Genomic DNA, 23,967 nt, shown 5'->3' on the forward strand with positions numbered 1-23,967 from the left:
AGGCTCTAATACCAATGACAGAATCATAGTGGAAGTGGCCTGCAGGAGAGGGCAATAGGGTAAAACCAAAGGAAGCCTCCTTCCTCCATGTCCTTGGGTTGTAACACCACACATTCCTTTTAGAGCACATAATTTTCTGAGTAGCTCTAAGACTGTTCAAATATAATTTTGGACAGTGTTTTGACAGCATGAAGAAGTGTACAGTGAGCAGGTGTTGGCTTGGGGCCTGCTTTACTTCACATTTTGCTTTTATTACATGGCAAAGGCAGTTAAAATGGCATATATCAGATTTGCAGTAAGAAGCCAAATGATTTCTGAAGCATCCCCAGAGCTTATCCTCTTTGCAGGAGCTGATTCCCGAGGTCTCACAGGAACCATACATTCTCACAGCTTACAGGAATCACATCTGATTTGGAAAAGATTTTTTTTTACTTTTCCCCCCTTTCTTGCTGATGTCATCTATGTTGCTATGGAAAGGAATTGATTGCCGAATGACACTGCTGGAAAGATCAACACTGATGAATTTCTCCAGAGCAAACAGTCTATGCTAGAAAGCTGCTTTTTGGTTAGGCTTGCTAAGAAAAAAATGTTAAAACTAATAACCAAAAGGGAGTGCTCTTTATCCGGAACTAAGTTGCTACGCAAGCCTTCTGAAGTGTGTGCAAACAAAGCCTTAATTACCACAGAGAGACGTAGATACCTGATAGTCTGTGTTCAGTGAGGAAGAAGGCACGCTTTGTAAGGGATCAGGTGTTATTTCTGTTACCTGGAATTGTTTCCTTGGAATTGGCTGTCTCATTGTTCTAAACATCTGTACTTAGCATTATCTGCCAGCTGTATGGTGCTACCCGGGTAGGACGTGCACCCCTTAGAAAAAGTCAGTCATATCTCCCTGGGAATCACAGCTGACCATTCTTCTGTTCCGTACCACCTAACTCCACCCCACCATCAGATATCAGGAATAAACTTTATGTATATGTATATGTACATGTATATGTATATGTATATGTATATGTATATGTATATGTATATGTATATGAATATGATGCTTTAGGAGTCACAGGACCATAAAAAGGAGGCAAAGGATCCCAAACAAGTTTCTAGGCACTGGACAGTTAAGTGTGCTTGTAAGTAATATATGAGATTCCTACTTGGAGTATTTTAAATTTTACCATCTGTCCTAATTTTGTTTCTGTTGGTTTGATAATATACCCTGATTTAAAAAAACAAACAAACAAAAACAAAAACAGCTTAGGAAAGAAAGGGTTCATTAGCTCACAATTGAAGGTTACAGGCCATTTTCAGAGAAGGAAAGGTCGTTAGAGTCAAAGCAGCTTGGGACACCCATAGTCAAGAGCAGAGAAAAGATCAGATGAGCTCTACATACCTTTTAGCCCAGGACCCAAACCCCAGGAATGGTGCCACTGCTGTTAGACCAGTTCTTCCCACATCAATTGAAATCAACCCACAGCCAAGTAGACAGGTGAATCTAATCTAGACCATTCTCACGGAACACCTTCCCCAGATGTCCGACAACTTTTACTATCCGCTGGACACAGGCTACAGTCATCTGAGAGTGGAGACTCAGCTGAATGACGATCCAGATCAGACTAGTCTGGTGTTTTTCATTTGGGAAATTTTCTTGATTCCTAGTTGATGAAGGAGAGCCCCACATACTATAGATGACCCTAAATCTAGGCTGGTGGTGGCCCTGAGCTTAGAAGAAAGCTAGGTTTGAGCCACCAGATGTCTCTTTATCATGTCTACATTAAGTTCTTCCTGGAGCTTCTGCCCTGACATCCTTTAATGATAGACTATAACCTGTAAGCTGAAATACGTCATCTCCTCCCCTATTTAGCTTTTGGTCAGGGAGTTCTCTTCCGAGCAACAGAGAGGAAAATGGGATAGCAGAGGATTCTAAATTGTCGCAAGTTGATAACTGAAACAAACCATTAAGCATCCTTAAGCAAGTGATGTGACTGATTTATCTATTGGTCTTATAACACAGTGGGTAAATAAAGAACAAAAGGATTTAGCCTGTATCTCTGAGCTACTTAAATACCATTTTCATTCGTGGTACTGGGTGATGTCCACAGAGTAGCCAGATGCCGGCACTTCAATGTCAGGTGGAAGGTGCACCTTTGATGTTGGAGACCGTGACAGACTTTAACGAAAACTATAAAATGCAGTTCTCCACTATTGAGTCCACGGTGGGCAGATTTACAGGTCGCATCAAGGATGTGTGTTATCCGAACCCTGAATATGTTCTGTCTGCTTTCCTTTCCCTACAGCGGCACTTCTAGTGACGAAATGTGTAACCTGTACATCATGTATTACATGGAAGCCAAATATGCACTTTCCTTCATGACCTGTACAAAGAACGTGGCTCCAGATATGTTCAGAACTATCCCAGCAGAGGCCAATATCCCAATTCCTGTCAAACCGGACATGGTTATGATGCACGGGCATCACAAAGGTGAGCTGGATGTTTAACTCAGAGTGCCTGATGGTTTTGTGCTGGGTTTTCCTTTCTGTGTCTCGCTTGACTACATGATTAAGCTGAAATTATTCTTAGCTTTCTTTAATCAATCACATACCCACACATATTCTTATCTCCTTTGTTTCTTTCATATACAATCTCCACTCCCTGACATAGTTCCATCAGAACAACGAAAGGAGACTCAGATGATTCAGTGCTTGGCACCAAAGCATGGTGCCCTGCGTTCGGATCCCCATCACTAGTGTAAACTATGAGGCACAGTAGCGCACATGTGTAATCCCACAGTAGGAAGGCAGAGAAAGGAGGATCTCAATGTTCTTCTGGCCCCAGCATAACCAAATCAGTGAGTGATCTCCTGATTCAATAAAACATGCTGTCTGGACATCTGGTCTCCAAAAACATGCACACTCACATGTAGAAACGTCGACATAGACATACACACACAAACACATATATGCACACATTTACAGTGCATAGTACACACACATTTCCACGTACACATAGACACTCAATTCACACACATCTGAGCAAGCATACACATGTATACACATGCACATCGCTTACACAAATGTAACAAATACACAAGCACACACCCACATGTATACACAAATACACACACACACACACACACACACACACATGCACACGCACACATGCGTGCATCAAATCTCAGCCAGTGATGAAAAGACTGTTAGTTCTGTGACCCATTCCACCAATGTAGGTCTTTCTTCATAAAATTCCTGTTATTTTTATTTTCCTTACTTCATTCATTCCTTAGGGAAAAATGACATCCATGACTTATAAATTGTACCACACTCCAGAGGTTTATTATCTCCAGTCATATCTGCAGGATGTATAACTTTTCAAGTGAAAGATGATTCTCGACATTCCTTGTCTTTGCTCTTGATGTTGGACTCTCAAAGCCACGCTTTAGCTGTTCACTCATCTACACAATGGTCACGCTTGACCGTCGTCGTTCTTTACTTTCAGTTCACTACAGCATGAAGTATGCTAAGGCTTTGTGGAGCTTTGTAAATTCAACCATAAAACGCTACAGCAGCTAGTGATCAGGCCACTGGCTGTGATGCTAATATATTTTGAGAATATAAGTTTATGTTTTTCAAAGTGCCTTAAATATTATTATGTTGATTTAAAAAAAATACATGCGAGTACTTTGTTGAAAACTTTTTTAATGCTCTGTAATTGATGTGTTACAAAGGAAACAAAACAAAACAAGAACAAAACCTGTTTTCCTGGTAGTTGTTCTGGGGGTGGGAGCAAGCTGGGAATGAGAGTACATAATGTAATAAATGTAATTTTTTGAGAGAGAGAGAGAGGGAGAGAGAGAGGGAGAGAGAAACATGCAACCTTTAACCATAATTTTTCTGGCTCTGTGTTACCTTGCTCAGAATAAGCCATTTCAAGTTTCATCCACTTACCTGAATGTTACAACTTCATCTTCATCAGCTGAATAACAATCCATTATTACACGTGTAAACAGAGGACATTTTCATTCTCTAAGTTGATCCAGGCCCTCTTCCTTTCTTTTTCTGGTGTTCTAGAACAATGTGAGATTCTTAATAATACAAAAACCTGTTGTTTTGATGATGGAATCGCGGTAAACTAGTGTTAATATATGCTGATAGCTCGTGGTCAACGTCTTTCATCTTTTACAGAAGCAGAAAACAAAGAAAAGAGTGCTTTAATGCAGCAGCCAAAACAGGGAGAGGAAGAAGTATTAGAGCAGGGTAAGTGTCCTGACCTCTGTAACTCACCCGTAAGAGCATTCCTGTTCAAAGCAGGCAGTCATGGAGTCATAAGATAGTATATGTCACTACGTCAGCCTCAAACCACATTGTCACTGTTCTTATATGCTAGATGAGTAATTTATAAATAAGTGGTCACTTACTGCTCTTAGCCTTAAAAGCAAAATTTGTTATTGAGTCCTGTTCTGCCTTTTCTCTGCCTTTGCTTCAGTTTGTTTGCTATTGCAGTTTTATGGTACAGTTTATAGAATTACAAATTAAACCATGAGAAACGACCATCGCACTGCTTCTGAAATCTAGTGAACGTCTCCATTTAAACTCTTATGTTATTAACTATATTTGGTTTTCAAGCCAAAAGAACCTGAGAATTAAACCTGCCTCTTCTCTGCCCTCAGCCGGACAGGATGGACCGCTGGTATGGCTTCATAGTCTCCTGTTACATTGCTATCTGGTGACTTAAGACAGCATCCTTTTCCCTGTGTCCTGTGTATTAGGACTGTAGGGAGCGACAATGTCATAAACTACCTGCACTGGCAGGGAGAAAGTCCTCTCCAGATTTTTGGTCCCTTACCAATTCTTTGGAGAATACTGTTCTGTGTGAGGTATTAGAGTCTATCGTCCTATTAAGTCGTTGCAGCCTAAATGTGACACACTTTAGCTTAATGTTATACAACGACATGTCAGTTTAGGACAAAAGAGAAGAGGACATTTTGTAGTCCCCATGTGTGGGAGTTTGGGCCAAGGCTATAGCCTGGGGGAAAGGTGCTTGTGGAATAAGCCTGAGGGCAGAGTTCAACTCCCCACCACTCACACAGAAGGCAGGCAGGCTGGCATGATGCCTATCTGTCATCTCAGAGCTTGAAAAGACAAGACAAGGGATCACCAGGTCAGACTGACTGTGTAGCGAAGCCAAGGGGTTGAGCTCTTCACTCAGAAGAAAACAACAACAACAACAACAAAACAACAACAAAACTTACATCAGGAAATAAAGTAGAGATAAACTGAAGATCAACATTGACCTCAAGACCACACACACACACACACACACACACACACACACAGGCACACACACACAGGCATGCACACAACCGTACCCTTACACACAAATGCAAACCCACATACAGGCATGAACATCACACACACACCAAGAAAATATCGTATTAAAATAAAAGTATTAAAATAAAATAAAGCTTAAGATATTTCTATTTATCTGTTAAATCAAAACCAGGGAGATGACTGTACAAAAAATTGGTATATATATATTTTTTTTTAATCCCAATCACTTTCCCCCTTCCATTCCTCCACCCCCAATGCTCAAGGAATAATAGCTAACTTTATCGATTATGAATTTGGGAACAGCAGCCTAATTAACAGAGTTTACTGCAACTATGTTGAAATTTACAATTGATTATTTCAACACTGGACACAGTTTGAGTTTATGTCTTTGAAATAGCTAGAGCAATTGTAAAACTCATTCTCAAATACTAACACACATGTATATATGTCAGAGGAGACCTTCATTAGCAGATACGTAAACTGAGGCAGGACTGTCCTCTCCTTCTGATGTTAGTTGATCAATGCTAAAAACCTAAAGACCTTATGAGCAAGTCAGTTTTATTTCTAATCATTAGGATCTAGAGAGTGTCAAATACACATACTGTTGTCCCTTAAAAAGCCTAAACATCTTCACATGCTGCCATGTGTGTCCCCTTTCCTTCATAGCATCAAGTTTGAAATGTACCCAGACTTTTGTGAAGACCGGAGAATTGTCCTACTGTGTATTTTTCTACTTAGAGTTGAAAAATATTGTAAGGAAAGTAATATGATTTGGAAAGAGGTATTACTCTGACTCAGTTGCAGAAAATAAGCTCTGGGGCTCACATGTCCAAATGGACCTATCCATTATCTCCTCCAGCATTCTGTGAGTAGTGACCCACAGAGCCATGCCAATGGCCACTGTAGTCTCTGCGTCAGCCTGCTGGTCACCAGAGACCATCGGCTGAACACAGAAAATATACACGTTCACACAGACTATCCGATATACTAATGAGATCAATCTATTTCTTTCCAGTGCACAGGGTAAATCTACTCATTAATGAGAGAGCAGCCTATTCTTCAAAGAGACATTTGTTTGCACAAAATACCTATTTATTTCGTTCCCTGGGAAGCTGTGCTGACCAAATAGCTAGTAAGAGGACTGTAATTATTCAGACAAATGACTCCATGTGTCATACTTTTTAAAGTAAACCCTTAGACTTAACCCATGGCTCTATTCTGTTGCCCAGGTCCAGTTTGTGCTCATGTGTTTCCCCAAACTCTTTTAATGTTTTAACCTTCAACATAAAAAAGAGAGACCTAAATTATTTCTGTAGTGCTAGCCATAAATCAACAGATATCATCTGCATTAGTTCCACAGAAACTCTCAAAATCTGATAAGGAGCCGAACAGTTGTGAAACAAGAAAACAACAGGAAGGCAAGCTTTTCACTGACCATCAAATACGTGTTGTTATGCAAATAATATAGATGGTCCTATGTGTGTACACATGTATACACGCAGGTATATACACATGTATATGCACATATACATAAAATAGTAATATACTCTACATCTATAAACCTCCATATAGAATTATGTATGCAGCATTCATTGAAAAGCTGAGAAGTAGAGAAAGGACACATTATTTAATAAATACTATGTCTTTTTTTTTTTTTTTGGTTCTTTTTTTCGGAGCTGGGGACCGAACCCAGGGCCTTGCGCTTCCTAGGTAAGCGCTCTACCACTGAGCTAAATCCCCAGCCCCATACTATGTCTTTTTAAAAGGATAAACTTTACTAAGATTAAATGCATAAGGAATGCTCATATTCTATTAACTGAAATACACACACACACACACACACACAGGGACTGGGAAGATGGCTCAGTGGGTAAAGTCCTTGCCATCGCAAACAAAGAGAACTAGCAAGCTGTCTGAAAGGAAGCGGTGTTGAGATCTTTCCAGCAGATGTGCTCACACTTCGAGACCTCTCGCATGCTGCAGCTGACACTTTTGGAAATTTAAGGTGGTCCTGGCTCATCTTACAGTCGTTTGCTGTACCAGAGGTACAGCCTAAGGTCTCTGTCAACATTATTTAGAAACAAAAGGTTACCCGCCTCAAGCAAGAATCATTACAAGTATATTTAGAAGTTTTGGAATTCGGTATCACTACCTGTAAAATTCAGAGTACAGATGTCGCTCGGAAATTTCGTTGCTTGTAGCAGGCGTGGTGCGTTCCACGGCTCCAGACGGAGATGAAAGCTCAGATGTACTGTCCCAGCACACCTTCACAGGGATGCATTTTTCTCTGGACAGCATCTATTTGGCTGCAGTAAGGACCTTAGACATGTTTTATTCAGTTTGCTTAAAACTCTCCTCATTGGAGTCTTTGTGCCTTCGTGTAATCAATCTTCCCACCCAAAGGTCAGAATGAGCTGCTATGATCCCAAGGCAGGGAGAATTTGACAAAAGTACAATTTGTAGAGGGAAAACACTCCATGACCCCAGACAGTTAAAGGTCATTAGACACCTTCTGTAAGATAATAATCTCCCAGTGGTTTCATTGTTAACAAAAAAGTGAATTACCATTGGCACATTTTATCAAATAAGCAAAATCAAGGAACGGAGATTCAAGTCAAAAGCCTAAGCGTAGACTGGAAAACTTCCTGAAGATCTGGTAGACTGTGTGGGAGTGAGATACCCAGCTGTAGTGGCTGAAATGAGTATTTCTTTGCCTTGTTCAGAATATGACGTTCCTTTGACCTCCTCACAAAGTGCACGTGGTTTGAGTATCATCTTAGCTGATGCCAAGGACTCTCCATACCATTCAGCTCAGTTTTAAATACAGTGCAGCTCCTGCGTGTGGAGATTCCTCTTCTGCTAAAATTTATCAGTTTGTTTTGATTGATGAGCTACGCACAAGTCTTTATTTATTGAACTCATCGATCAAACACAATTCTAAATACCTCCAAGCCTCTGGGAAGCTGCCTGAATGCTATTTAGAACTGGTTCCCTAATAATAAAATAGACAGATGTGAATGGTCATTTATCACATGGCTGTGCCTTCCCGTATAGATCTGAATGCATGGTAATCGCAAAAGCCTTCTAGCTGATATTTCTTAAATATCTCCTTTAAGAAGGTTCATTTTATTTGTGAGCTAGGCATCGTGATCTCATGGTATTTCTGTGCAGCTAGAGAATAAATATTGTGAATTAATCACAAGTAAACAATCAATAAACCAAATCAAATTTAGCCAGCAGAGAAAATCAGTATGACAGCATCACAAAGCAAAATATTAAAGCATCTTTAATGCTTTCTTTTCCCATTACACATATCCTTCCCATTAATTAAATATCTAACATGTTATTATTGGCCTGGCTCCTTGGCATATCTTGTCCGTGCTTAAATTGCCAATGAACTACATATTCTCTTCTTGTGCCACAGAAATTATTGAGCGGTAATGGGAGCTGTCAGCTGTTCATACTTAACCCTAGGGACTCCTGTGATAAATGGTCATTTATAGCCTAGAAAATCACAGAGGTCCTTAGCCATTTTAAATTTTCATAGTTCTGCTTCTTTATTGTATGTGCGGGTTTTGCCTGCATGTATGTAAGTGTACGACATACGTGCTGTATCCACGAAGGCCAGAGTGCTTTGAATGCCTTGGCACTGAGGTTACAGATGGTTGGGAGCTTCCAGGCAGGCACTAGGAAGTGAACCTGGGCTTTCTCCAAGAGCAGTCAGCCCCGGTGATGGTGACAGCGATGGCTAAAACATCTCTCCAGCTCCTGCTCCTGGTCATTCTTTTCAGGAAAACCATCTGCCACTGTTGGGAATTTACATTCTCTGACCGTTAAAGGCAGTTGTGTTTTTCAATCCAATTATTTTTATTAAAAAAATAAAAACTCGTATAGCATTTTTTTAAAATTTCTTTCTCTTATCTTTTTCCATTTTGCCTCTTTTATGGTTTTTTTTTTTAAGACAGCTGTCATTCTGTACCCCACAATGGCCTGTAAATATACGTAGCTCATGCTGATCTAGACTAGTAATCCCCCAGCCTCCACCTGCTGAGTGCTAGGATTTCAAGTGTGAACCACCACATCTGGCCTCAGGGATCACTCTCCCCCTCCCGGCTCCCCCCTCCTTCGTGCACCTTCATTCATTTTACTTTATTCTCACCATGTTCTTGGAAGTAAACAAGAGAAATTCCTTTCAAGGAGCAGGGGATAAATAGTCAACGGATTCTACTAAATAGAGAAATAATTGTAACCGTTCCCTTAAGTAATTAATGCAAGCGCACACTTGGAAACAGAGTTTAACCGGTAGCGTTTGCACATACGTGCACTGTGCATTCCCGTCTTTCTCAGCGCATTAGTTGCTACTTTAATTGCGTTTTCCAAATCGCAAATGTTACCCAGTCAAATTAACATCAGACACCCACCTATGCATCCCCTAAGACTCAAAGCGTTAGTGGGTGTTGGAAGGACAAACGGGACCTCTCAGCAGCATAAAACTGTCAAGGAAATATTCTTCTCTGATACAGAAAGGGCAACGATTACTTTCCATTCTGGAATCATTGGCTGGCCATGTCCAGGATAGGAACTGCACTGAGCACTAGGAATATGGTGATGGACGAGAAAAGGGGAGTTATTTCTTCATCGACATTTATATATTATAATTTCTACCTTCCCGGGGCTAATTTAAAGGTGTAGACACCCTTAGCACCTCACACACAATTTGATCACCCATGGAAGGTTATGTTGACAGCGGTGAGGAAAACCGAGGAGGAAAGCGAAGTCCTCTTCTGCTCTTGTAGACATAACCAGGCATTAGCCTTTCGTTCGGCTTTATGAAATTACTGTTGCACTAATTACTTTACAAGTGTCACTGGTGACAATAAGAGAATGTTGTAACAACGAGAAAGTGACCTCACTAAAAAGCAAACCTGCTTCTGAACCGGGAAGAAGGATAATTTAACGAGAAAAGTCTTTTTTTATGTATTGAGTGCTCTAACTGCATCTACACCTGCTTATCAGAAGAGGGCGCCAGATCCCATTACAGATGGTTGTGAGCCACCATGTGGTTGCTGGGAATTGGACTCAGGACCTCTGGAAGAGCAGTCAGTGCTCTTAACCACTGAGCCATGACTCCAGCCCAGAGAAAGTAATTTTGATTAGCAGATTGGAAGTAAATTTCTAGAAGGGACTTAATGGCCACTATATACAAGAGAAAGGACCCTGGATCCAACCCAGTGAACAGTTTAGATGGATATTTATTGGTTTTGTTACTGTAACAAAATGCCCCCAAATACATAACTTTGAAAAGAGGGTGATTTGGCTTACAGTCTGGATGTAGGGGGCCTTCATCTGCTGCTAATGGACTTGTTTTCTATAGAATTCTGAGATATTATATAGTAATCTGATAAAATTTCAACCTTATTAACAGTCAACACAAAGAAATAATATTTGACCTTAAACACTTAGGAAGAAAAACGTATCCAACCTTCAGTGGAATGGAGGTCAGTTAAGACTGTGCCTAGAGCGCTCTACTTCCTATCGGTTGGTCATTATAGAATTGCCTTTAGTTTCCACACCTAGAATAAAGGGACTAATAATAACTATGTCACAGGGATGAAACATATTAAAAATATGAGGTGGTCAGCAAAATTATGAGGTCATGCTAACCGGAAACATGGTGGCCACAGCTGTGTGTGTTATTAAGAAGTGTTAGCCTCCGGTATCATAACACACGACTTTCCTGTGATTGTCCACAGTTCTCCTAGCATAAATATTAGTGACATGCTCTACCTTACCCAAAGTATCCCAGCTTGAGAAATTAATTATGTGGTTACCTTAGCAGAGAGTCTTGGAATAGAACTAGACAAAACCACTCAGAAGTGCACAGTTTGATGGAGATGGGGGGAAGCTATCTGTGGACTGTAAGGCCCAGGCTCTAACACTGCAGAGCTCTCCCAGTCAGACGCCAGTTAGAGAGGGGAAGGTTCAGCATCGTGAAAGGTTTCAAGTCGGGACCAGGATTGGAAGGAAAGGGAGCGACCTTTCTCACAGCTTGACAACCAGAGGATCATGGGAATTCCTGATGAGTTCCTCTGGCTAGGAAGCAACAGATGTCCATAAACAGTGTAATTTGGATTTTGTGGTCACTAGTGAGAGAAGGGAAAATTCCGTGTTTTGGATTGAGGGAATGATTACAGAAAAATATACAAAACTGGAAAAAAGAAAAATTTCACTTTCAGACATGTTAAGTTTCCAATATCATGGAAAGCAGCATCAAAATAGAAATTCTCAGAATACAGGATTTTTTTAAAGAGTTTTAAAGTTTTTGTGTGCGTGCGTGCACATGTGTGTCTGCATGTTTGTATGTGTGTGCAGGAGTATGTTCACGTGAGTGCAGCTGCTTTCAGAGGTCAGAAGAGGAAGTCAGATGCCCGGCACTGGAGTTACAGGCCTGTGTGAGCGTCCCAGTGTGGTGCTGAAACTGAACTGAGCTCGTCTAGAGGAACAGTGTTCCCTCAGGTGTGCTGAACCTTCCATCTCACCCCCAGAAGAGTTTTGTATGTGAGTCTGGTACTAACAAAACTGCAGATTTAGGTGTGATTTTCCTGGAGATAGGAGCTTTAGCAGCAAGCAACGAAGATCACTGGGCATGAGGACAAACGTCCTGTGTGGACCTGGGGACAGGATAACACTTTCGTGTGTTGTGCAGCCGGGCGGAAAACAGAAGGCCAAGATGACTAGAGGACATCCATATAGAGCACCATGAAGAGAGTTTCCAATAAATTGCTATGTCCGTACCACTAGCCAGCCACAGTGACCCACTTGCTGTCTTTGAACTCTTGGCCAGCTCATGCCGAAGTCACACAGTGATGAACCAGGAAGTGAATGTGTCTGCTTGCACCTTAGCAAGGGAAGGGGACAGAAGGAAGGACATACAAGAGAGGTCCTTTACATCGTTTAGTTAGAAGTGAATACAATTCAAACGTGGCTGGGGAATACTAGCCACATGACAAATGCTTGTTAGCCCTGGGTAGGCAGAGGTTCTAGTGCTGAACATTGCAGATGCCGCACATTGTCGATACCAAGAAGTTCCTTTGGGTTATGTTCGAACTTTTAGTAGAAGCAGAAAGGTGTAACCATGTGAGGGATAGGAGTCTGGGGAGTGCAGCCAGAGGGCTCTGAAGGAAGTGTGGCTTCACCCATCACAAGCGAGGCAGCAGAGGGAGACCAGTTCAACACCAAGTGTCAGAAGAGGAGCACTACTCAGTCTCTCCCCATAACTCCTCAAGCCTTCAGTATGTTTATGGCCTGTCAGGCAAAGATGAGGTATAGGTAGAAAAAGATTAGGAGACACCGGAAGGACAGGCAGGGCTAACCACCCAGTACACTTGAGTAGGAATAGTTGCCTTTTCATGTGCACTTTAAAAGACACGTGGACCAATGGAATAGAAGACCTAGAAATAACCTGTCTTCGTTAGGGTTTTACTGCTGTGAACAGACACCATGACCAAGGCAAGTCTTATAAAGGGCAACATTTAATTGGTGCTGGCTTACAGGTTCAGTCCATTATCATCAAGGTGAGAGCACAGCAGCATCCAGGCAGGCATGGTGCACACAGAGCTGAGAGTTCTGCATCTTCATCTGGAGGCTGCTAGTGGAAGGCTTGCTTCTAGGCAGCTAGGATGAGGGTCTTAAAGCCCATGCCCACAGTGACACACCTACCCCAAGAAGGACACACCTTCAAATAGTGCCATCCTCTGGGCTAAGCATATACAAACCGTCACCCAACCCAACAGTAAAACAAACCACCTATAAATGTTTAACTGCTTTTACTTTATCCCTTGAATGCTTTGTGCATGTGTACAATCCACTTTAGCTTGTTTACTCCAGTTTCCTTCATCTCACTTCCTCTGGACCCCTTCTTTTTTTCCACCCCATCCTCTATTACCCATGATTTTTTTTAAAGAATCACTGAGTCTAATTAGAGCTGTTGACATGGTCATAGGTGTGGTGTTACTAACTGGTACACAGCCAACATAGCAATGGCTACATCACTAAAGAACAAAATTGTCTCCTCATCCTGTTCCCATGCCAACAACTGTCAAAAGCCCCTCATCTATGGATTGGGTCATTATGAGCCTTCCCCAGCAAGGTCAATGGTCAAGGTTCAATCTTGGGCAGTAGCCTGAGTGCAGAGGTCATGACCACAAAACCCTTCCCATTTCAAGGCAACCCTCCCCCTTCTCTGGGCTCTCACATTTCCATCTTCTACCTCTTCTCTGATGACCTTGGAACCATGGAGCAGGTGCCCCAGATGCCTCATGTATGAAGAGCACTCAACAGCCACAATCATCAGACTTGTGGCCAGTTACAGGTCTCTGCATTAACCACTGCCCTCTACAGGCATCACCGACCTGTGGGTGTGGATATCTCCTTGTTCCCTCAGCAGCCTGCATACCACCTACTGCTCAACCCATGGTCTTACCATCCCTCTCCACATAGGGATCCTAGATTCACCACCAACTCCTCCAGTACCCACTGCCTGACTAGAATTCCTGACGCTCTGAAAGCTGGTGCACAGAGAAGTTGCCGTCTCAGTGCCAGCTTAATTGTTCTTTGTCCCATAATAAAAGTGAAGGGTGTCTTCAACAATGGGGTCTCACCATCTAATTCTGGTGAGCAGCCAAGAGCGGGGCAAGAGCCTCTATTGCTTTGGAGAGAATTCTGAGAACCTGCATGGCCAACAGTTCATGGGGATGCATCCCTTACCCCGTTCTGGGATTTTTGTTTAATAATCTATGACTTCCGGGAGCAGCATTATCTGCCCATGTGCGGTATCTCATTTCGAGCTCCTATAAAAAAATTATGTTTCTTAATTAACTTATAAAGTAGTGAGTTTCGATACAGCCTTTTCATGTATGCTTAGCTTTGATTGACCCTCCCCGTCAATGTTCTCCCTCCTACTATTGCCCCAGTCCTATCCCCTCTTAACCAACCACCTTTTTACACAAGGATGTCAAAAAGATTCATTGGAGCCTCTTTAATAAATGGTGTTGGGAAATCTGGATGCCGATATGTAGTATTAAACTAGACCCATTTTCTTACCCAAATCAATTGAACGTGGACTGAAGAGAAGAAATTCTGAAAATGGCAAAGGAAGATTTGAGGGAAACACTTCAATGCATAGATATAGGCAATGGCGTTCTGCCTGAAGGACTCCAGCAGCTAGAGAAGTAATAGCAGGAAGTTAAACAGCTTTCTGCACAGCAAAAATCAAATCAGATCTGCAGAGTAAAAAAGTATACACAATAGGAGAAAATCATCTCCGACCATTTTTTTTCTGTTTATATCCTGACCCTGCTAATATATCCTCATCAGACACATTTCCCAAGATGAGATCTTAATATGTCTAAGAGAAATGGTTACCACTTCAAGATCCCATCTTTCCAGGAGCAGCCTAGAGAAGGAGAGAGAACGAGAAATGAAGAGAGAGAGATTGACTGATTAAGGTCTTTTATAACAATTTGGGAGATAGGGAGACAGCCATCTAGTGGTCTCTGGAGCTGCGTTTTCACAGATCAGTGAAACCAGTGTGCAGCCAAGCCTAACATGTTGCTTTAACATTTTACTTCCCCAACCCGAAGATGATTTTAAATGACTTGTTCAATGGAACAGCAGTATTCTGCATTTGGTGTCTTACCACAGCTTTTAGACTCTGAGGAGACCGCAGCATTATGCAAAGTACTCAGTCTCTTCCTCCTGCAGCTATTGATTCCGGTTTGAAATTGTTTTATCTGTTCTTGACATAACATTGTATTTCATTTTCTATGTGAAATGTTCTCATTGCAGAAGCAGGATGAACTGTTTATACTTTGTGAGGCAAAAGACTTTAGCTGAAACGGATTAACTTCTTCTGGAAGGCAGACTGTGTCTGTGACCTAACCAGTTTGGTTGAGTCATTATTTGTTCTGTTTCCTTTAAAGAGATTGCCCCATTATTTAGTAATTGTTTTCTGATTGAAAACTTCACCTGGGATATATGTTGATTTCATGGGCAAGAATTTCAAACCTACTCTGAATTGCTGAGCCAATATTATTTGCAACTTTGTCAAATGCATTTGCCTTAGTTCCAAAAGATTTTGTATCCCCTTTACACCAATGTCTTAACAATGTACTCTTCGGTGGTGGCTTGCATCATAGCTAAACCATTAATACGTTTTTTGTCTTCCACTGGTCATGAAAAGAGTTTATAAATGTTAGAGGTGGTGCTGCAGATACAATTGAATATAACCAATCAGAATCTAGAATCAGGGTTTCCTAGTAGCCAAGCTGTAGAACAAGTCAAGAACAGGAACACCTGGAGTTGCCAGGGATCTGCACCTGTTACTTTGTGTTCACAGAGCAGACATCTTGGGGTCGACCAGATGGCGACTAAAGTACTGTGTAGGCTTTCACTAGATATTGTGTCTAACTACAGTTTATACCTGGATTGTTTTCCTACCCTACCCAAGTTCATTCTTTAATATAGTCCTAGAAAACATTCAGTGCTGACCCAGCTAATGATTCTCAAGGTTATTTTTCTTTTATGATCTCTGTTTCCCACTGTTTTTATAGGGATTATTATACCAAAAACAATTTTTCTTCATTGAGAAGAACAATTGGAACTACTCATGGTATTACTCGGGAAACTATAAGATCGACTTCTCAGTTGCCACACATAAACATGTCTGATAGAATGATTATGTTTCACATGTATTCTTGAAAAAGTACTTGATGTCTTGCAGCTTATGGATTAATAGATTTTGAAGACAATTTTGAATTGTTTTATTGTGGTGATAGCTTTCTCTAGTGTATCTGTGGCTATTTCATTGATGAACTCCTGGATTCTTAATTTCCATACCAGTTCATCTATTCTGTGAAAGCCCGTGTTTAAAACATGCCATGTAATCACATGTGAATCATTTTGTTTTATTTCTATGAATCTGCCAATGGTCACAGTGTGGGGAAAAGCAGTGAGAAGATGGTATAGAAATCAAATGTAAAATTATGCTTCCAGTGTTTGAATTCCCTCTTCCCTTCTCTCTGTCTTTTCCTCTGTCCCTCCCATGCCTCCCTTAAATGAAAGTGTGAGAACAGCCTTGCTTCTCACTCACTGTCACAATCAAGACTTAATGTTCCTAAGGCATGAGGGTTTGTAAATGTAACCATCTTATAAACACTCCGCGTCTTTCTTTCTTTCCCCCTCGCAGGTGATTTCTATTCACTGCTTTCCAAGCTGCTAGGAGAAAGGGAAGATGTTCATGTGCACAAGTATAATCCTACAGAAAAGACAGAATCTGGGTCAGACCTGGTAGCTGAGATTGCAAACGTGGTCCAGAAAAAGGACCTTGGTCGGTCTGACGCCAGAGAAGGTGCAGAGCATGAGGAATGGGGTAATGCTATCCTAGTCAGAGACAGGATCCACAGATTCCACCAGCTAGAGTCAACTCTGAGGCCAGCTGAGAGCAGAGCTTTCTCGTTCCAGCAGCCTGGCGAAGGCCCTTGGGAACCAGAACCCTCAGGAGGTGCATCCAGGATTTCTTTTACACAAAAAAAAAAATGTGTGAAACACTGCAATCCACATTAGCAAAATCTGAAGGGAATAAAAAATAATGGGCAGCAAAACTCACCAATAGAAAAGACTTACTGGAACAAGTATGACTCAGATTTAAGCTGTCTCATATCACATTCTGTTTTGAAAAGATTTTTTTTCCTTTTATTTTTGTGTTGGTCCAGTACTACACAAAGTCAACATTTATCCAGCGAGTCAGTTGAAAGTAGGACCACACTTGAGTCATTTTGGAAACTATAATATGTGAAATTCAGAGTAATAAATCAACGTTTTCCATTGGCTCAATAGGAAGAAATTGAAATTTCCAAACATCACCTATAAATGCCAGGGTATATAGTGCTCGCACTATCTTCTCCAGTAATTAATGTCCTCTCAAAAGAATCAGATACTCTCAACATGGCTACCCAACTGAATCGTAAAATAAAACCATTTTTGTGACCGATTTCTTAAGTTCCATTATCAGATGCTATCCTAATGGAAACTTGAGTATACATTTCTGAAGGGAATCTCCAGTAAGTCAATAATTATCAGATTTATCTTTATTTCTAGCCAGGATTGGCTTCCATAATTAGAGAACAATGCCTTATTCCCTTCAGGTTTCTGTGCCAGCAAGCCATAGACGCCTCATCTTTGTCTTTAACGTTGCTGCGGCCTCTGTGATATTGATTGTGTTTTTGCGTGACTTGCTAATGTGGAAAGCTGTGTAATAAAGCACGTGGAGGGAGTCTCTAAAAAAGTAACAGATATGCGTGCATGGCAGATGTCCACGCGTGGGCTTGGATGACACAGGCTGCCAGCTCGATGTTTTCAAATTCAGCTTTGCAGGAAGCCATGAATTATTCAACACCCAGCTGATTTTTATTTATAATTGAAAAAAAATAGCATGCAGTGCCTTTGCCCACATGGAAGCCTCAAGTATCGTCCGTGGGGACTGGCCTAATGGTCTGTATGAGGTGTTAAGTGGAGCCTACACTTTTAACTCCTCAGATTTTAACAGGCTCTTAACTGGTTCCAATTTTGTCTAATATAACGGTTTCTCAAGAGGTGATCCTGGGACCCTTCTTGCTTGAGAATTGCCCAAGGTGTTTAAGAAAAACCTAAGTTCTGTATCCTATTAAAGAGCAAGTGAACTGGTGTCTGGTGATGGAGTGACAGATGTGCAGTTCATTGTGTCTCTACCCATCTCATAACATAGGAGGGTCTGTGTGAGCCTCTGAGCTCAGAATACAGATTTGCCGGGGGCTGGAGAGATGGCTCAGTGGTTAAGAGCACTGACTGCTCTTCCAGAGGTCCTGAGTTCAATTCCCAGCAACCACATGGTGGCTCACAACCATCTGTAATGAGATCTGATGCCCTCTTCTGGTGTGTCTGAAGACAGCGGCAGGGAACTCTTATGTGTGAAATAAATAAATCTTGGAAAGAAGGAAGGAAGGAAGGAAGGAAGGAAGGAAGGAAGGAAGGAAGGAAGGAAGGAAGGAAGGAGATATGTGAAAAATAAAAGACCTCTGGCCAAGTGCAATTCTGTTCAGACACAAAATGGTAGAACTGTACCATGAGATAGCCCATCACTTAGCTTTTCATTCCCGATTTTGAGATATCCTGGACACTTTTTAATCATCATGCATGGCAATAGAAAAGCCAGCATTGAGGGACTGGAAAAACATTTTGGTGGCTAAGAGAAAATCGTAGTCTTGCCAAGGACCTGGGTTGGATTCTGAGCACAGCCATGACAGCTTACACTTACCTGTAACTCCAGGGCCAGGTGATCCTATACCCTCTTCTGGTCTCTGCAGGTACCAGGCACACATTCGGTGCCTGCAAATACACGCGGGCCATCGTGTGCACATATTTTAGAAGAAGAGCGTGTATTTCTCAAGTCTTACTTTTTCTAAGAATGAAATCTTCAAAGGTAGAAAACACTTTGTTCCCCCCTGCATCATTTGCTATTCCCAGAGCCGGTCGTGAGGCAGAGCTCAGAAGACATTTCCTCTGAAGATCTCGCGGGGGGAAGTTTTTCTTCCTCTCATAAATGTGGGTAAATGTCACCAAATTTAACGAGCGGTTGAACGCTAGGCAGTCCAGCTCCCAACTAGTGAAGGAACTGCATGTGCATTTTCCTTTCTGAGTTGGCTTGCTACGTTATTTCACTGCTCTAACTCCAGATTTATTTTTTTTAAAAACACTGAGTATACACTAGTAAAGTTGAGACTTGTTGAGGCTAGTTATAAAGGCCCTTTTCCTAGTCCTATCTCCTGTTTGCTATTCTAGAATGTACCAAGCGATAGCAAATTAAGTCTGTTCAGGTGTCATTTCATGGTATCCATCAGAGGAAGCTGGAATCTGAAATAGGCTTCCGTTTCTCAAAAAGAAAGTAGGAAGCGTTGCACATATAACAACCTTATAACATTAGTATTAGTCTAACTTAAACTCCCATCTCTGAAATGGACAAGGAGAGGTAGCCTGCCATTGTTTCCCTTCTGCCCTTTCTTTACTCCATGCAAAGCTGAATGACCCGAATTGTCTTACAGGAATTAGCTGTCTTCTTTATGTGCCTGATTCGCTAGATGGAATTTTATTAGCTGCAAAGAAGAAAGTTACTTTTTATGTAGCACCGATGAAGCAAACATGCAAGGCTATTTGGTCACTTAAGGTGATAGCACGAAGCCATCTCAGATCTCTTCAAGGCACGCTAATTGCCAGAAGAACCTGAAGCCAAGAGAAGTTGACCTATTGAATGAGGTCCCACAGTCTAGATTTAAAACTTGAATGTTCTGACTTCCAATATGCACTGTCTAGTGCTTTAATTCCAGTCGAATCTGGCTTGGTTAGAGTTGCCTTGTTCCTTGGAATCCTGGCCCCTCGCCTTTGCCTTCTGTACAACCCGTGACAGCGAGGTGGTCAGCCGCAGAAGTCTGTCTTCTGTGCTTTCCACTTGGTTCTCCATATGTTTGATTCTCCGTATGTTGGAAATGTGATGTGGGGACAGGTCCCACACAGCTGACTTGACGGTTCAAACATTACAATGATTAGCAGACCAGCTCCACACTCTGGATGTGATGTTATATGGTTGGTCCAGGGATTTAAGAGTTTCTAAACAGTACCATTTATGGATGTTTAACTTTGTCAGGATTACACGTGGTCCCACATCCTGTTGTCTGCCTTCACGCTGGCTTCTCCACTTCACTGAGGGTCAGATATCAGTGATCTTAGCATTCTTCAGAACAGGGTTTATGGGCTGTGTGATCTCTATGTCTCTGGAACACACACCCACTATAACTCCCCACTTCCCAAAAATCCTGCATTTACCCCAAGTAAAACTTGAATGCTCCCTAACAGGGCCTGTAAGATGGATCAGACCCCACTATTGAAGCTGCCTGCGTGCCTTTAAAAGCTCAGCCATTCCATTCAATACCTTGACAAGTGTTCTTTTTCCTTTTATTCTCTAAGCTTTAGTTTTCTCCTCTGTAGAGTGAGGAGTGCAATCTTTGTAGGGTTGATAAGGGGCTCAGATGAGATTATAGGTGGGGAAAGTGACATATAGAAAATAGTAAATAAGGTGTAGAGATGTTTTATTTGTGGTCATTGTCATTAGTACATCAGTATATTAGATTAAAACCCCCCAAAATTAAGTGAGCAAAATATAAATGTGGTCATCATTTGTACATCACTATATTAGATTAAAAAAAAACAAAATTAAGTGGACAAAATATAAATGTTGTTTTGATCATAACTTCTGAATATTCTCTTTCAAAGTGAGAATTATTGAACATTTTTATTTTTTGAGAATTTCATACATGAGTACAGTGCATTTAAATCATAACTGAACTCCTGAAACTTTTTACATGCCCCCCTATTCTCCCAAATTCATGTCCTCGTCCTCTTCAATTGTGTGTGTGTGTGCCTGTGTGTGTGTGTGTGTGTGTGTGTGTGTGTGTGAGTGTGTGACTAGTACGTCGAATTGTCATTGCCCATATGCACAGAGCTGACCAATGGAGCATGAGTAACTCTCACAGGACTCTTGTCCCTAGAGTAAACTGACTCAGCTTCCTCGGGAGCTGTCAAGGGCCTTTAGCTTCACTTTAATAGTTTTGTCAGTCAGTCTGTACCCCTCGAGAATATAATCCAACCGGACAGAAAGACTGATAGGCAGATGTTCCCCAGTCCCCCTGTCATCTCAGCCTGCAATTACCATAGTGTAGATTACTTTTCTCCTGTGCTGTCTCTCCCTAAACAGTTTGGCCACAGAGAAAACCCTGCTCTCATCTTCTCTCTGAGACTGTTAGAGTTGACAGCCTGGGGTGGGGGCGGGGTGTAGAAGATAAGTTTTCTTTAAGGTCAACCCTTGGTGCGTTAACCACACCCTGGGCATATGAAACTGGGTATGGGCTGCTAATGAAACTGGACTCTGCATGTTCTTGAAAGAAAGAAGAATGAAGTTGGGAGGGATGAGGAGTATTTGCTGGAGAAGTTAAATGGAAGAGTTAGGGTCAATATGATCAAAATGCACTGCATACACACATGAGATTCTCTGAGAATTAATACACACTATCACTATATTTCTAATATATATATGTATATATGTATATGTACATATATATATATATATATATTACAAATATACAGTCATTCTGCCACTGCTTTTGAGGCTTCATCTTTTACCTTTTTCTTCACTTCCATTAAATGAGACGTAATTAATTCTTGTTTTCAATATTTTTGCAAATATTTCCTGTATATCATTCGTTAATTATAGTTATTGCTGGCACTTCCAATAAATAATAAACCTGCCAGATATAAATCATATTTACCCAATCTACTGACAAGTAGAGAGGAAGCAATCACCACATTCTGATGAAATGTAGTGATTTTCTCCGGTTTTTCTGTCAGGACTAAATGTGAGGGGCCTTGTTATACTGAAGTCACAGTCCTATGCTTAAATTTTATCAAGCTAGAATTTTACAGTAGCTCTGTTAGTCCTCCCATGACACAGATAAGTGGCTGCCCTTTTAAATTCTTATTAATAAGATCATGTGACAGTAGTTCTGATCTGTAGCATTAATCTCTTTCTCAGAAAGGTATAAGATTCTTCTGGTGATTTATCGATATAATTTTAATAGTAGTGCTTAATTCTTCTACAAGTGATTTTTTTAATCTCTGGAAGAATATGAGCCTATGCATTTATTGGTTTTTTTGGAATGAATACAAAGATTCCCTGGAGAATAATATAATTTGTTATAAAAGTCTTAGATTTCACTTAAACTCTCAGGAGGATGATTTCATTGTTCATGGCATCTTTTTGAAAACAGTGAATTGTGTTATGGCTGCTTGGATGCCCAATTAATATGTATTTATTTTTATAAAGCATTGTTTCCTCTATTATATTCTCAAACCAGAATTTTAAAAAAAGAACCCAGGCAATCTTAACCATGTTAATTATTGTCTGAGTTTAACACTGGTTACATTTTAGAGTCAGGGATGGCTGTGCAAGGTCATTTTAATTTAATATCTGGTTTAGACCGGAATTCTGTAACGTTTGTAACATTTAACTAGTGACACACTGAATCACTTAAGTGAGGAGTAGATGAAATCTGAAGCCCAACTTTTTTCTCTGTGACTGAAAATGTTAAGATAGAACCGAACTGTGTCCCATAGTCATACCATTTCTCTGGAGAGTGTTTTAAATGTTCCTATTTTAATGATTAGAAAAAATTGTCTTTAGTGTTGGGGTCTAATGTCTGACTCAAGCATAAGTTCCGTTCTATCAAATGAGAAGATAATGTGGGTTGATTCCAATGCAGCTGGAGGGCCCTGACTCCTGAGTGCTTTGCAGTGGGATAAGAGCAGTCATAAAGTATGTCTGGATGACTTCCTTAATTTTACTCATTTAGCCTTAAAGGAAATAACCTTTAACCTTTAATACTGTTAAGGTGGTTACATCAGAGAGGAAAGCATTCACTTCCCGATCCAATATGTACAGAGGAGAAGGTGAACTCACTTTTTCCCCATCCTAGAATCTGATTAACACAAGAACCCGGCCACCTAAGGTTGAAGTCTTATCTGCGTAGTCTTAACACCTGCAAAGCTTCTGTAAATTAAACTAAAATGCTTTCCAAGCATTTGGTATTTAAAACCAAGTTCTTAATAGGGTTAGAGTTAATTTCCTTAGATACTACAACACTGTATTAAAAATTCCTAAAAGTGGATCTTTCAATAAATGCTTTCTGGGTATTTATAATGCCTTTGTGTTTTGAAAAATCTCTAACCACACTGACAAGTATTTTGATTTTATAATTGGTATGAATTGGCCCAAGCCAATTTGCTCCTTATAGACCATCTGATTAGCCAAATAAGGTCTATGATGTTGGGACCGATCACAGCCAGATTACCGCTCTTTATACAGTAGCTCCAATGTTCTATGAAATTAGTATTTGACATCAACATAATGTATGCTTTTCATCACAATTTACACCAGTCATCCTCACAACCACTTAACCGCACTCCGTGTTGGTGGCCTAATCATCTGAAAGCTGCAGGAGCGAGAACCTGTGTGCATTGAACTTAAAGTCACATTTTTACTACGTAGTCTTATATTCTTGTCAGTCCTACTTTAGGGCAAAGAGAGGTAGCTGTGTATGTGAATTATGAGAATGGACGAGAATAAAAAGGCTAGGCACCCTGATAGAGGTTGGAGAATAGGTGAGACTTGACAAAACCATAAATGGGCGATGTATACTCCCATCCCATGTTTCTGGGCTTTGGAGAATCTGATGAAAGTAATTAAATATCCACTTTGGTACATACTTAAGACCCACTTAGAGTCCATCTGTAAGTTCCAGAGTTGGTTACTCAGAATGGAATAAGGACAACTAAACCACAGAAGGGAACAATGAAAGTCAAGCATCTGCAAAGTATCGAAAACGTTTCCTTTTCGGGATGATTTATCTATCTGTCCATCAGCCTAGACATCTCTCATTATAAGGCTTCCGCCCTTATTTCCAAAGCTAACTTCCAAGGGCACAGTCTTAACCATATCACCCCATG

The 23,967-nt window shown here is 40.9% G+C and overlaps 1 protein-coding gene across 31 annotated transcripts in view; it reads left to right on the top strand.

Moving 5' to 3' along the window:
• Pam (peptidylglycine alpha-amidating monooxygenase) overlaps window positions 1-23,967 on the top strand; it is a 273,476-nt gene that overhangs the window by 211,501 nt on the left and 38,008 nt on the right. For 16 of the 31 annotated variants that reach the window (XM_063266691.1, XM_039083046.2, XM_063266687.1 and 13 more), the window contains 2 exons: window positions 2,292-2,476; window positions 4,177-4,248. In XM_063266691.1, coding sequence (XP_063122761.1) covers window positions 2,292-2,476; window positions 4,177-4,248 — 257 coding nt within the window. Of the gene's footprint in view, window positions 1-2,291; window positions 2,477-4,176; window positions 4,249-16,567; window positions 16,883-23,967 lie in introns of all 31 variants that reach the window. The other 15 variants (XM_039083040.2, XM_039083038.2, XM_063266686.1 and 12 more) reach the window with 1 other exon arrangement.

This window comes from Rattus norvegicus, chromosome 9, assembly GCF_036323735.1.
Source record: "Rattus norvegicus strain BN/NHsdMcwi chromosome 9, GRCr8, whole genome shotgun sequence".
In the NCBI taxonomy this organism is placed as follows: domain Eukaryota; kingdom Metazoa; phylum Chordata; class Mammalia; order Rodentia; family Muridae; genus Rattus; species Rattus norvegicus.